This window comes from Pezoporus flaviventris, unplaced genomic scaffold (genome assembly GCF_033815535.1).
Source record: "Pezoporus flaviventris isolate CSIRO_AGI_PZ_B2104156 unplaced genomic scaffold, CSIRO_AGI_Pfla_v1 ptg000090l, whole genome shotgun sequence".
Lineage (NCBI taxonomy): Eukaryota > Metazoa > Chordata > Aves > Psittaciformes > Psittacidae > Pezoporus > Pezoporus flaviventris.
In genome coordinates, this window is record NW_026892638.1 from 1,181,260 (window position 1) to 1,196,097 (window position 14,838).

A 14,838-nucleotide genomic window follows, 5' to 3' on the forward strand; every position below is an offset into this window, starting at 1 on the left:
CATTTTATCCCAGGTTCTCAACTCTAGTATTTTATTTTGTGGTTAAGATGAAAAATTGCTCAAATCTGAGAGGGGCAGTGAGCAATTTGGTTTGTGCCCAGAGGTTTAAAAAGGATAATAATGGTTATTGTAACTTAGTCTCTCCAGAAGCTTTTTGTGCCTTGACTCAGTGTAAATGCAGTTCTTTTATTTATAAATAGACCCTGCCTTTTCAAGAATAAAGAGCTGTTTTAAAAAAGCAAGGATTGTAGAGGTGAGATATTGCCACCATGTTTCCAACCAAGTGAGATATTTTAATTACACAAGACAAAAAGGAGATGGTCATAAAACAGAAGAAAGTGTTACTGTAGGCAGTGATGTACAGAGTTAATACAGTTTTTAGCACAGTTCTGTCAGTCTGTTTATGCTTTAAGACTATAACCATTCTTTGGGGAGAGTATCATTAAGCAAGCTTTGTGGCTTTTATTTTATTGTAGAGGAAGTGGGATAGAAATATACATGAAACTTTACATTAGGCCATGCTGTTGAAAATTCTGTAACAAGATCAAGTGAAATTTTCCTGGTTTCAGGTTTGACTGCAAACAGAAAACTGTAGTTAAGTTTTGCTGAATAGTATAATTTTTTTTGCAGACCCACCTGATTTATAGCTGAGGTTGGAAACTCTTTAAACTTGATGGCTTTGTATGTTTTTCATTGAAAATTTGGTACTTTTGGCTGTTTTTCTTTTAGCACTTTAAATTGCTAAAAGCTGGAGGACAGGCAGTTTCCATGTGAGCCAAACTGAAAGAGAGATTCATGCAAGCTTCTGGGAAGTAAAAGCACAGCACTTAGCCCGTTTCTTTGGGTGAGGGCTTTTTTCCCTTCTTAAATCTTTCTAATTCTTAATGACAGCTTGAAATCTGCTACTGCCTTCTTCAGGAGAAGGATGGGTTTTGTCTGTCTGTTGTAAACAGCTCTTTCAAGAGATGTAAAAACAAATACCATGTCTCATTCAAATATTGGCTAGACAGGAGAGAAAAAAGAAAAGGCTGTTACTTGATTCATTTTGATGTGTAGTAAATATTTGTTCATGTTATTCAGCTGCTGGAATGGCTGTTGGATCTTAGCAATGAAGATCTTGATTCAAAGTCTGAAGAAATCAACTATAATTTTGTTCACAGACTTGGCTTCACCAAAACCAGTTGAAGCCCAATGCAGAAGCATCAGCAGGATAACAATGGTACTGAGAGATGATTGGGCAAATCATCTAGCTGGGTACCTACTTGCTTGGAACATGGGGGAGTTTATGCTGGGTGTATTGTGGGCTCAGAGATTTGGAGATCAGCTCAGCTGGCACCAGACTGCTATGCAAACAGGAAAATTCTTAAGTTTTAGTCATGCTAATTGTTAATTTTCATATGTGCTGCAACATTTGTGTGGAAAAGAGTATGTTGCCCTCATGATACTTTTATAGGACTGGTATTTTTTATGTTTCTATGTCTTTTCCAGTCTTTGTTCACTTTTCAGATTTAAATATTATACATAAACAAAATTTGAATACAGCGAAAAAGCAGGGGTGTGTGCTGCAGTTACTGTACAAAGTCTCTGTGAAGGTTTGAAATGTTATACAAGCATGCCTCATTAGAGATTGCCTCATAGGCACTGTTGCACTGAAGAGGTGACATCTCCCTTTGTGCCCCAGTTATTGCTCTTAAATGAAGCTGTGCTCTTTCCTTGTTTCTGAATAAAACAAAACCTGGGGGGCTCGTAGCCACAGCAAGGAGCTCTCAGTGCAGTGCAGTCCTGCCTCAGCAGTGCTTACTGGCCACCCTTGTTGAGTGTGGAGCTGCTGAAAACTTTCTGTACAACTTGGCCTTCAGCCTAAAGGAAGTCAGGCATTTCCTTTGTCTCTCTCTGGGGTCCAGCTTGGGCTGGGCCTGACATATATTTTGGTACCCTCTAAGCAGTTTGTGTAATTTTTTTGGCTCCTGTATCCTTCTCTCTCCTTTCTGAAAATATAGTTTTGATTCTTCTTTCATACAGCTTTATTTATTTGATTCTTCTTTCTACAGCCATGTTCTTTCACCTGATTCTGAGAAGCACTGACTCTTGTTGCTTCCTCATGCTGTCCCCATCACTGTGTTTTTGTCCCCAGAGCCAAGAAGCCAAGCATAGTTGAGGGAGCCCTGTGCATGCAGGTGAGGGAGAGGGAAGGACAAGTGGGGGGATCAGGGCAGGAGAGCTTCAGATCTCAGCACAGTTGAGGAGTTGATTAATCATCTTCTACCATGAGGTGATCAGGAGTTGTCCCAGCACTCCATTTCTTCCCCATGTTCCGAAAGATCAAAATGGGTGGGAAAGAGAGACTTTATAAGGATTTAGAAAGGGGGTGAGACTTTCTTTCCCTAGCTGCTGTACCTGCAACTCTTTGCCCCAAAGGTCTGATGGTGTCATGATGTGTGGCTTTTTTGTATTGGTGTTGTGAAAGATGTGGGTGCTATCATCCTTCACTAGTTAGGACCTCATATTTGTGAGATTCTGTCAGTTTTCAGAGCTCCTGGGCTATTTGTACTGGAAAAAATGTGCTTGTGTGTGACACATGGCTGGAGAAAATTATTGCACCATCTGGTGTTTTGGACCTCATTCATTTTTATGAGGATTTAGAGATGTATGGGTTGATGGAAAGATAGAAGAATAATTCTTTCATAGGAGTTTTCATATTCAGAAGTGTTTGTGTTTCCTTTATAAAGTATAAAAAGGATTGGATAAAGAGAGCCTGGATTGTCTAGGGAGCCTTGCAACTAATTCAGGAATTTAGTGCAGTTGCACAGGTCAGGACTTGTTAGCCACATTGTTTAAAAGCTCAATAGAAGAAACAGGAAAGCATGAACCTTTCAGTAATCTTCACTTGTAGTAAGGGCCTGTGTGACAACCATGTCAGAGGCTGCTTACTTACACAAACTGGTTGGATTTTGAGATCACCTGGCCCACAGGCAGTTTGCTGCTAGAGGAAGCTGGGGACCTAACCGAGGTGCTATGCTCACACATTTATTTGCTGGTGGGTTTGAAGAAAGGGGAAGGAGGGTTAGTGAGGAGGGAGAGAGAGAAGCTAATTTTCTTTTTGATTGCACCTTATAAAGGATATTTCCCTTTTGAAAATTGTATTATCTGATTTATGTATTAAATTGTATCCCATCAGTATTGAATAATAAGCAAATAACTTGTTAGAGCTGCTTTAAAAAAAGAATCATTTTCTGCCAACATTTTTTTGGGTTACTAAGAAAAAGAAGAAAGATGGAGTGGTTTAATGTGGAAAAGAAAAATGCTTCCAAGTAACCTTTCCTCCCTTAGTACCATCAAGTTAGGGCAGTGTTTTAGGAGTGTCAGCCCCCAAGGACCGTCAGACATAGGTTTTGCATCTGCACTGCAACTTTTTTGTCCTTGACACACTTATTACTTTCCTTGGCTGTCAGAGAGGAAGCAGGAGCTCCAGAGCCATGTGCCTTGCGCACAGGAGGCTGAGGGCATTTCTGTTTCTGGTTGTTTTAGGGGCATTGCTGGGAGTGTGAGTGCAGGTTGTCTGGGTGATTTAACTATGCTGGTAATCAAACAAGAACGTTGGCTGCTGGCTTTGCCACTATTTAGTTATTTTCAAGAGAAAGAGTGCTCTTTTAGGTTTAAAGCTATCAGTAGAAGCAATAAAATTATGACCTGAATTAGGAAAATTAGGTGTGGATTATACGGAAGTATCCATACTTGTTTAATTCCCTTTCATGAAGAAGGAGAATTTTCACTTTATTTCATAAGTGCTTCATAATTCTTTACTAGGGTTAGGTCTTGTGGCATGAACTGAAGTACTCAACCTTGCTGCTTTATAGTCTGCCTTTAGGGAGCACTCTTAACATTTTCTGTGTCAAATTTTGACTTTGCTGCCCTCTCCCTGCCCTTTTCTTTGTAAATCCTGGTGCTGTTTCCACTTGGTGTTAAACACATTCCTACTAAGCTGCACCAGTTCAAGCCTGGCTGATGCAGGTTGTATTTTTGATCTAAATTGAATACTGTCTCTATCTTTTCCTCAGTAGGAATTTTCGGTTTCTTTTTTTCCTACAGAAGGAAAGGGAGATGATGGCAAAGTCTGTGTTCCCTTTCATGGAATTAGGAAAACACTGAGAACAGCAGATAAGTATTTCTAGTTATGGTAAGATTTGTGAGGAGAGGTAATATTTTTTTGGTCAGACAGTTCAGGAGGTTAGAGAAACAGACAAATCTTTGGCCCTGTAGGAGTTTGCTGCTTTGAAACTGCATGGGACAGAGGAAAAACAGTAAAGTCAAGTGAAACTCCACCTGACAGTGTAGGTGGTAGCACCATCCACAGCCTTTACTGAATGGGGCTAGTGGATGGGAGGCTTCTGAAGCATTCCTGATGCTAAAACTGCTGCAAGACTCCTTACAGTCCACCCCTGAGATGGGGTTTAACCTTCCCCCCTTTCCTAGTCTTCTCAAGCAGCCTTGATGCCAGCCTGTGGGTGTTGATGAAGGTCTGATGAATAGGGGAACTAATTAAAGAAAAGGGGGATGTGCCAGATATGAAGTAAATGGAAAGGGGAGATACCATCACAGCCGTGCCCTCTGATGGGTTATGTACCTGACTTTGTGCATCACAGTCACTGTCTATTCACAAAACCACTTGTGTGTGTTTTTGCAGCAGTGAGGTGCACTGAAGACAGCTTTATAAACAATCTCATAACTAATGGAAAAATGAAAAAATGAATAGCAGTGTGTGAAAATATGAAGCCAGGAAAAACTGGACTTTCTCAGCCAGTTTTGATGTCTCCCTTGCTTTTCAAGTCACAAGTCTTGTGGTTTTTAGTCTTCTTCCAGGAAATGAATGAGATTCATAGCCCAGAAAGGGCTTAGTCATTTCTGTCAGAGAGAAATATTTGTTTATTGTTTTGGACACAGGAAAGGATTCAGGTGCAAGGAAGAACAAAAGGATTCATTTAATGTTTAAAACAGACTGTGTTTGGCTTAGCTCTGTGTAAGTCAAACGGAGTGTTCGGGCTGGAAAATCAGGATGCGATGCTAAACAATGTCCTGATAGTGCGTATCTTTTACAGCACCACTTGCCTCGCAGTAGCTGACCCTGTATGAATCAGACGTCTTTCAGATCTTAGGAACTGTCGGTTTTTTGTCTTGATGGAAATGGTGTTTTATACCATCTAAATATGAATATGTTGAAGAAGCCTTATGTTTTCCTTTTCCCTGTCTTCTTCCTGTTTGCCACTGAATGCAGTTGAATTAATGATGTTTTTTCACATTTTTTAAATTCTTGATGGTTTTCTTTTTGTCTTTTTTTTTTTTTTTCCTTGTTTTCCAACCCATTGTGCCACATTTGAAATCTACCTTGAGGGAAGGGGGAAGGAAAGTGAAAAGTGTGGGAAAATGACATTTGTTCTGTCACGGTGAAAAGCTCTTAAGAGGAGGTTGGTGGGCTGAATATTGTTCTTAAAAGTGCTCAAGATGAGTTTTTCAGAATGTTAGCTTTCTTTTTACTGCAAATATTTTCTTTTTAGGGTGTCTATTTAAATAGCAGTCGTTATGTCTTTTTTTTTTTTTTTTTTATGTTGCACAATTTGGATGGAGGGTGTCCCTAGCAGTGGCTTGGTCCTACCCTCTGCTAGCTTTGAAGTTGGATCAATTTTGAGCACCTGCAAGGATAGACAGTTTGTAACCTATCATCTGAGTGACGTGTCCCAGTGTTCAGCCAGACTTGCGGTGAAAAATACTTTTCTTCTATTGAAAGAGCATATTTACTTTTACATTTATCCTTTCAACTTTACAATTTGTATTTCAGATTTTAGTATCATGAAGTTATTAGTATTTGCTTTATGTCATCAGCTTCTGCTTAATCCTGGGCAAGCCAGGTGGGAGTAGTAAAAGGATAGTAGTGCAGCAAACACAGTCTGTAGAGGTGAAGGATGGGGAGGAATGTGAGTTGCTGTTTCTAACGAAGTACATCAGGGGTGAAAACAGCTGGTCGAGCTTCCTAGTAGTTCTGCTACCACGTGCATTCAAGCTAGCCATGAACAAATTTAGCTTAAGCTTACATGGAGGTTGTTAGGTCAGGCAGGTAGAACTTTGTTACTAGAATATTCAGGGTGAGAGAATAGAAATTATTGTTGTAGATGGTGTTGAAGACCACAAAGATTAATTACTGTTTATTAGTTCTTTCTAGAACTAGGTTCTTTTGGAACAGACTTACTCATACTGCATTGTTTTTAAGATTTAGCCACCAGAAGAGTAACTTTATTTGCTGCAGTGCCCGAGCAGAGAGAAACATATGCTTCTTGCTAAGGGCCCCCTTTTTGCCGAGTGGAAAAGTCCTGATCTCGCCTACCCCAGGGCAAGTTTATCTGGCTTTTTTTACAGTGTTACAATATACATTGAAACCCAGTGGCCCCCGGGCAAAGTTTTAATCAGAGGATGGAGTTCAGATGAAAGTTTGTCTTTTTGTTTCTGCGTTTTTAATCTGAGGGTTGGGGTGTGGTTAGTATGTAATCAGATACTTAGTGTGCTTAATACTGGTTGATATATTTGCATGTGTTTTAATTAGATGGATTTACATGCTGGCTGCTTATTAACACTGTATATAATAAAATTGGTGTAGTTGGAAGCATCTCAAGAAAGTACTTGGGTGTCTAAAGAAGGACTTCAAGCAGAATTTAAGTACTCCAGACTAAGGAGCAATTTTGAAAGCTCATTTTTTAGTGAGCATTTTAACCTGGAAATGCATAGTGTTTGCTCAAGGCCTATGTTTTGGACATGCTCATTTCCTGGACATCTAGACTTGAACTTCCGGGTGTACACATAAATATGCCAGACAAGTGAGTGCTGGTGCCTGATGTCTGGTGATGCTCTGCCAGGGTCCACATAGTGGCATAGCCTTGAGTTTCCTACAGTCCTTGTTGGGGAGACTTTCTTAAGTATAGAAATAGCACTGGGACTAGTGCAAAGCACATATGATGCTATCAGTCTCTGGGGAAGAAAAATAGAAACACAGAAAGGGAAGACATTGGCACACATGTTTGTACTGTATCTGGTTAGGGCATTCTCCAAGCAAATGAGACACACAGGCTCCCAGCATTTTTATTATCCTGCTTCCATATTCCTTATGTGCTGACTTTACCCAGCCACTCACTCACTGTGTGGGTTCTGTTCTTGTGAAACTGCATCTGGTGTACTGCATCCAGCTCTAGGATTCCCAGCACAAGAAAGGCATGGACGTTTTGCAGCAGGTCCAGGGGAGGGTCACAGAAATTATCAGTGGGCTGTGACATTTGTCCTATGAGACTGAAGAAGGGAAGGCACTGGGGAGACCTTATTGAAGCCTTTCAATATGTAAAGGAGGCTTATAAGAAACATGGAGACAGATGCTTACCAGGGCCTGTAGCAACAGAACAAGGGGCAACAGTTTTAAACTGGAAGAGGCTATATTTAGATTTACTACAAGGAAGGAATTTTTTATGATGAGGGTGGTGGGACACTGAAACAGGTTGCCCAGAGAAATTGTGGGTGTCTCATTGCTGAAAGTGTTCAAAGTCATGTTGATGGAGCTTTGGGCAAGCTGATATAGTGAAAGATGTCACTGCCCATGGCAGGGGGGTTGGACTAGATGATCTTTAAACGTCCCTTCTGACCCAGGTAATTCTATGGTTCTGTGTTGCTGTTTAGCAAAGCAGTTCTACAAATGCTTGAGTTGGATTCAGTGGACATGAAGGTTGTATGTGCTTGAAGACTTTGAAACGCATATGCCATTTCACTTGATAGATATGTAAACACTGTAATTCATACTAATGTTGGTAACTAAAATGCAGCAATGATCACTGCCTCTGAAGACCAAAACTAGAAATATTTTGCAGACCTTTGAGGGAAAAAAAACATAGTTCATTACTTTCCGCTATGGCCTAGGAACCCGCAGCAGATCCTGTGTCCAACTGGATGCGTTTTGGCCTAGAATCTGAAATGGGGAGACAAAGAAAAAAATCTGTTGCCCAAAACCTGGGAGGATTAAGTATTGCATGGACATGATAATGCACTAGATCACATTTTGGCTAGCCACAAGTAAGAGGAAAGTCTGAAGATGACTTTATTTTATAAAGTAATGATGTTGCATTTTACAAGTGTGTTCTAGAAATACTTAGGTACATACTGTAAATATGTTTAGTGATATTCTGGTATAAAGAATTCCCCCTGCATCTTGTTAATGTGTCTGCTTCTGTTAGAACTGCAGTGAAACAGGTTTCAGATGCTACATGCAGGTTTGCTGGCTGTTACAGTGTTGGAGTCTTGTGTTCTGAAGCTCCCTTTTACTCTGATCTGGAATTTATTTCATTTACTGAAGGAAGCTTTACCTGTTTTTTCCTGGATTTGATGCTGTTGAAAGTTTTAATTCCACTTGAAGTGGAAAGGTAGAAGTCTGGATGGGTTGCCACCGAATAGTCGGGGCAAAAACTCATCACCAGTGGAGATTATGCAGTAATTTTTCCCTGTGAAGTGGTAGAGCAAGTTCTTAGGTTCCTTGCCATTCTGGCTTTATGAGATAAGAGAGCTAGCTTTTTTTAGTAGTACAACATTTCAAGTCCAGTGTTTTCAAAGGAGAATAATGATTCCCCCCCCTAAAGACAGCATTCCAAAAGGTCCACCTCTGGGAAAGTCAACTCTCCTGTTAATAAGATGTCCAGAGAGAACATACTCAACTGAGGTGACAAGCAACCTTTTGCTATGTAAAAGGAAGCTGTGAAAGGAAAGGAAAGATGTGGGTCGTATGCCTGTTTTGGATGGGACAAGAAGCAGCAAGCTTATATTGGGAAAGGGTGAGCTAAGTTAGGCATTTGAAGTCTTTGTAACTGAAAGGATAAAATTATCCCTTATGTAGATTGCCTGTGAAGTTTGTGAAAGCCTCTTGTATTTGGAAAGTTTTTAGGACAGATGAGACAAACATCTGTCAGGAGCTATTCAAGTTGAACCAATCGTGTTAAGGCAAGGAATGGATGAGAGACCTCTTGAGGACTCTTCAAGGTTGGTTTTTCGTTTTTTGTTTTTTTTTTTTTTTATGATTCTATAAAATAAATATTCCTGACACTTTCAGAGGAAGTATTTAAACTGAATAAGAGTCAGCCATGAGCCACTGTATTTGTGTGTGACTACACGATACCTTTGCTCTGTGCGTGTTTCTGAAAAACTCTTGTATTAGCTTTTGGCTATGTAACTGATTTTTCTGCTGTAGGACTGCTTTCCATCAGACAGTTTTATCTTGTAAGTATTGATGCAGAGAGGAAATCTGACAGCAGTTTGCTATTGATTTTAACTGTATTTACACAAATGAGTGTATGTACCTATGTATGCTTAGGTGCTTTGCTTTTCCTTTGCCATTGGAGCGCATAAGTTTTAATAATGTGTTCTGAACTGGTTGGGTAGCAGGGAAGAAAGAGTGTGTTGAATCAGGATGATAAATTTCACTGGAAACCTAATAGGTTTCAGCCAGTTGTTCTAAGAGCTGTAGAGTAACTGCCCTTAAATACTTGACCTTTGTGAATGTACCCTTACATTTAACCTCATACCAAAATGTCAGCCTAAGGAACAGGTTAAGTGGCTCTTGATCTTAATTTTATTTATTGCCTTTAAATTGTAGAGGCTTTGTGTTTGAGAATACATGTAGACAGATAAACCCATCTTTGAATAAAAGCCAAGGAAGGGCTTGCGTAGAGAATCAGCATCTAGTGACCAACTTATTGTTGTGTACTCATTTATTTTAAGCTTCATCCCATTGAGCTTGATGATTATGTGCTAAAAAGTGAAGAGGAAGAACTGGCAGGTGAGGTCACCTTTCTAAAAAGGGAGACACAAGAATTATCCTGTATATTTTACCCACATGATTGTCAGCTTATGGCTTGCTATACTGCTAAGGGTCTCTTGCAATGATGCCTTGAAAAATCATCCACTGCCTCCTTTATTTAAGTTTTTTTTTTTTAATTTTGATACTTGGCCATGCTGCCAGATGTTTTATGTTGCTGAGGCAATGCAAAGCAGCTGCAAAATTGCCTGAAATATACTGGGACATGTATTGTGCTGAATGTTGTACTACATGCAGGGAAAGAGAGAAATGCTGAGATTATCTAATTAGAATCATAGAATCATAGAATAGTTAGGGTTGGAAAGGACCTTAAGATCATCTAGTTCCAATCCCCCTGCCATAGCAGGGAAACCTCACACGAAACTGTCCTGGGTTCAGCAGTAGCAGTCATTTTTCTCCTTCTTGGTAGCTGGTGCAGTGCAGTGTTTTGACTTTCAGCTCAGGAACAGAGCTGATAGTGATGTTTGGGTTTGGCCAAGGACTTTGTGAGCCTCATGCTCTGCTAGGGAGGAGGGGAAGCCAGGAGGAAGCTGAGACAGGACACCTGACCCAAACTGACCGAAGAGGTATTCCATACCACAGCACGTCATGCCCAGGATGTAACTGGGAGTTACCCGGAAGGGCTGGGAGACTGCAGGGTTGGAGGAGGTATTGGTCGGTGCCTGGTTCTGTTGAGGGGGGCGAGTTATTGGTTGGCTGATGGTGAGGTGATGTATTCTCTTCCCTTGTTATTTCCTTTATCATTGTTATTATTGGTGGTAGCAGTAGTGATTTGTGTTATACCTTAGTTACTAAACTGTTCTTATCTCAACCTGTGGGAGTTGCATTCTTTTCAATTTTCCTCTCCGTCCCTCCGGTCATAGGGGGAGGAAAAGAAGGGGGGGAGTGACTGAACGAGTTACCTGACTAGTTAAACCATGACAAAAACCATCTCACCCAACCTGGCCTTGAACACCACCAGGGATGGAGCATTCACAATGTCCCTGGGCAACCTATTCCAGTGCCTCACCACCCTAACAGGAAAGAATTTCCTCTTTATATCCAATCTAAACTTCCCCTGTTTAAGTTTTAACCCCTTACCCCTTGTCCTGTCACTACAGTCCCTAATGAAGAGTCCCTCCCCAGCATCCCTGTACCCCGCCTTCAGATACTGGAAGGCTGCTATGAGATCTCCACGCAGCCTTCTCTTCTCCAGGCTGAACAGCCCCAACTTTCTCAGCCTATCTTCATACGGGAGGTGCTGCAGTCCCCTGATCATCCTCATGGCCCTTCTCTGGACTTGCTGCAACAGTTCCATCTCCTTTTTCTGTTGAGGACACCAGAACTGTACACAATACTCCAGGTGAGGTCTCACAAGAGCAGAGTAGAGAGGCAGGGTCACCTCCTTCGACCTGCTGGTCACGCTCCTTTTGATGCAGCCCAGGATACGGTTGGTTCTCAGGGCTGCAAGCGCACACTGCAGCCGGCTCATGTTCATTTTCTCATCAACCAACACCCCCAAGTCCTTCTCCTCAGGGCTGTTCTGAATCTCTTCTCCGCCCAACCTGTACCTGTGCCTGGGCTTGCTCCGACCCAGGTGTAGGACCTTGCACTTGGCATGGTTAAACTTCATAAGGTTGGCATCAGCCCACCTCACAAGCATGTCAAGGTCCCTCTGGATGGATTCCTTCCCTCCAGCTTATCGACTGAACCACACAGCTTGGTGTCATCGGCAAACTTGCTGAGGGCGCACTCAATCCCACTGTCCATGTCAGCGACAAAGATGTTGATCAAGACCGGTCCCAACACCGATCCCTGAGGGACACCACTCGTTACTGGTCTCCAGCCGGACATTGAGCCATTGACCACAACTCTTTGTGTGCGGCCATTCAGCCAGTTCTTTATCCACCGAGTGGTCCATCCATTAAATTGATGTCTCTCCAATTTAGAGACAAGGATGTCGTGTGGGACAGTGTTGAACACTTTGCACAAGTCCAGGTAGATGTCATCAACTGCTCTACCCCTGTCCATCAGTTCTGTAGCCCCATCATAGAAGGCCACCAAATTGATCAGGCAGGATTTCCCCTTAGTGAAGCCATGCTGGCTGTCACCAAGCACCTTGTTGTTTTTCATGTGCCTTAGCATGCCTTCCAGGAGAATCTGCTCCAAGATTTTGCCAGGTACAGAGGTGAGACTGACTGGTCTGTAATTCCCCGGGTCATCCATTTTCCCCTTCTTGAAAATGGGGGTTATATTTCCCTTTTTCCAGTCATTGGGAACTTCACCTGACTGCCATGATTTCTCAAATATGATGGACAGTGGCTTAGCAACTTCATTCACCAGCTCCTTCAGGACCCGTGGATGGATTTCATCAGGATCCATGGACTAGTGCACGTTCAGGTTCTTAAGACAGTCTCGAACCAGATCCTGTCCAAGGTCTTCATTCTCCCAGTCCCTGCATCTGTCTTCCAAGACTTGGGTGGTGCAGTCAGAGCCTTTGCCAGTGAAGACCGAGGCAGAGAAGTCATTCAGAACCTCAGCCTTCTCCAAATCCTGTTTAGCCAGTTCTCCTGAGAGCTTCCTGAGGGGGTCTGCGTTGTCCCTAGTCTGTTTTTTATTTGCTACGTATCTGTAGAATCCCTTCCTGTTATCCTTAACATCCCTAGCCAAGTTTAATTCTAACTGGGCCGTTGCTTTCCTAACCTGGTCCCTAGCTTCCCGTACAACATCCCTGTACTCTTCCCATGCCACCTGTCCTTGCTTCCACCTTTTATAAGCCTCTTTTTTCCTTTGAATTTTCCTCAGCAGCTCCTTGTCTATCCAAGGAGGTCTCCTGGCCCTCCTGCTGCACTTCCTTCTGGTTGGGATGCAACACTCCTGAGCTTGTAGCAGGTGATCCTTGAATATCAACCAAGAGTCTTGGGCCCCCCTGCCTTCTAGGGCTGTATCCCATGGGACCTTCCTAAGCATGTTAAAATTCAAACTGTTTTCTGCACATGGGTGAATCCCAAGCACGAATACAGCCTGGGCTGAGACTGAATTGAGAGCAGCCTCGTGAAGGACTTGGGGGTGTTGGTTGATGGCAGCTCAACATGACCCAGCAGTGTGTGCTCACAGCCCAGAAAGCCAGTGTACACTGGGCTGCAGCAAAAAGAGCGTGACCAACAGGTCGAGGGAGGGGATCCTGCCCCTCTACTCTGCCCTCATGAGACCCCACCTGCAGTTTTGCATCCAGCTATGGGGCTGCCAACACAAGAGGGACCTGCTCAAGTCCAGAGGAGGGCTACAGATAAGATCAGAGGGATGGAGCACCTCTCCTATGAAGACAGGTTGAGAGAGTTGGGCTTGTTCATCCTGGAGAAGAGAAGGCCCAGGGAAGACTTTAGAGCAGACTTTCCAGTACCTAAAGGAGCCCTACAGGACATCTGGAGAGGGACTTTTTACAAGGGCATGTAAGTACAGGACAAGGAGTAATGACTTGAAACAGAGGGTAGATTTAGATTACATATTAGGAGGAAATTCTTCACTATGAGGGTGGTGAGATGCAGGAACAGGTTGCCCAGAGAAGTTTTGACTTCCCCATCCCTGGAAGTGGTCAAGGCCAGGCTGGATAGGGCTTTGAGAAACCTGGTTGAGTAGAAGGTGTCCCTGTCTGAGGTATGTTTGAACTAGGTGATCTTTAAGGTTCCTTCCAACCAAACTATTCTATGATTCTGTGATTCTTTGATGAAATTAGATGGCATTTGGATATCGTAGTTTAGCTCCATAGGTGGAATTTAACTCTGTTGATTTTATTGGAAGATGTATTCCGCCAAAGTACTTTTGTAGGTCTGAGCCTGAGCTGTAATATTTCTGCAGAGGATAACAAGTTGGTTTTTTTTGATGCGTCCTACCCAAGAAAATGCTGGAGTTTGTTACACATGATTTTGTTTGTTTGTTGTGTTTTCTCAGAGCCTAAACATAAAGAAACTCTTCTCCACCTTGTGATGAAATTGGGCTTGGTTAAGCTTTCCCAGTTCTTAGCAGCCCAGCCTGGAGGGTCATCAGCATTAGCATTACCTAATGATGATGGAGCAACACCATTAGATTTGGCTTTACAAAATGGACACTCTGAACTTGTAAAGGTCTTCACAAAGTGAGTATAACGGTTTGCCACTTCCCCTAAAAAACTCCTATCAGTTAAGCGATGTTGAGGAGTACTGGTGTTAATGAGAATTGATTATTTTGTGTTGGTTTCTGTTGCTTTTTGCCTTTATTACCATTTTAAGTGGTAAACTATTTGCAGTTGAAGAAATTTTATGTTTTGCATCCTTCATTACATTTGCAAGTCAATTAATAGTCAGTTATGTGACAGAGGACCAGCTGCACCATCAGCACTGTTTGTTGTGGCTGAATCCTGACACATTACCAAAAAGTAAGGACACCCATTAAAACACATGTGGACAAATATTTATTTTTATAAATATATGTAAACAGAACCACAGGACCTTACTTTCACAGAAATTCAGCATACTTTGTGACCTGTGTAGAGCTTGGGTATGGATGGATAAGAGATGGATGGATATCGTATCCATATGGGTGGATAGGCTGCAGCAAACCCAGTGCTGCAGCTATGACTATTTTGCCAGAGAGCTGCCACACTGATAAATGACTTGAAGTAATTTCTGGAACATTTAAATTGTCTGGAGTTTCGTATATATGGACCTGAGGAGCTGTGTGGGGTATATGTGTGTATCTTGGAGTATGAAATGTTCAGCATCAGTTGCCCCTTCTCACTGTCGGCTTTTATTTGTAAATAGAAATATGCAAGAACTGGGTTACATTTTTATTTGGTATGTGGCTCTTTTGGTTCTGGCTCCATGCAGCTTTATACTTTATGTGAGACTTAACCTGTACTTCAGTTTGAGAAAAACCTCTTGAACACTCGTACAGTACATTATGTTCTTGTATGTTATCCTAATGAATGT

General features: G+C 42.1%; 1 protein-coding gene across 6 annotated transcripts in view; it reads left to right on the forward strand.

The window, feature by feature from the left end:
* Nucleotides 1–14,838, forward strand: part of ARHGEF28 (Rho guanine nucleotide exchange factor 28) — a 125,444-nt gene that overhangs the window by 30,487 nt on the left and 80,119 nt on the right. For all 6 annotated transcript variants that reach the window (XM_061475751.1, XM_061475753.1, XM_061475754.1 and 3 more), the window contains one exon: nucleotides 13,823–14,006. In XM_061475751.1, coding sequence (XP_061331735.1) covers nucleotides 13,823–14,006 — 184 coding nt within the window. The remainder of the gene's footprint in view (nucleotides 1–13,822; nucleotides 14,007–14,838) is intronic.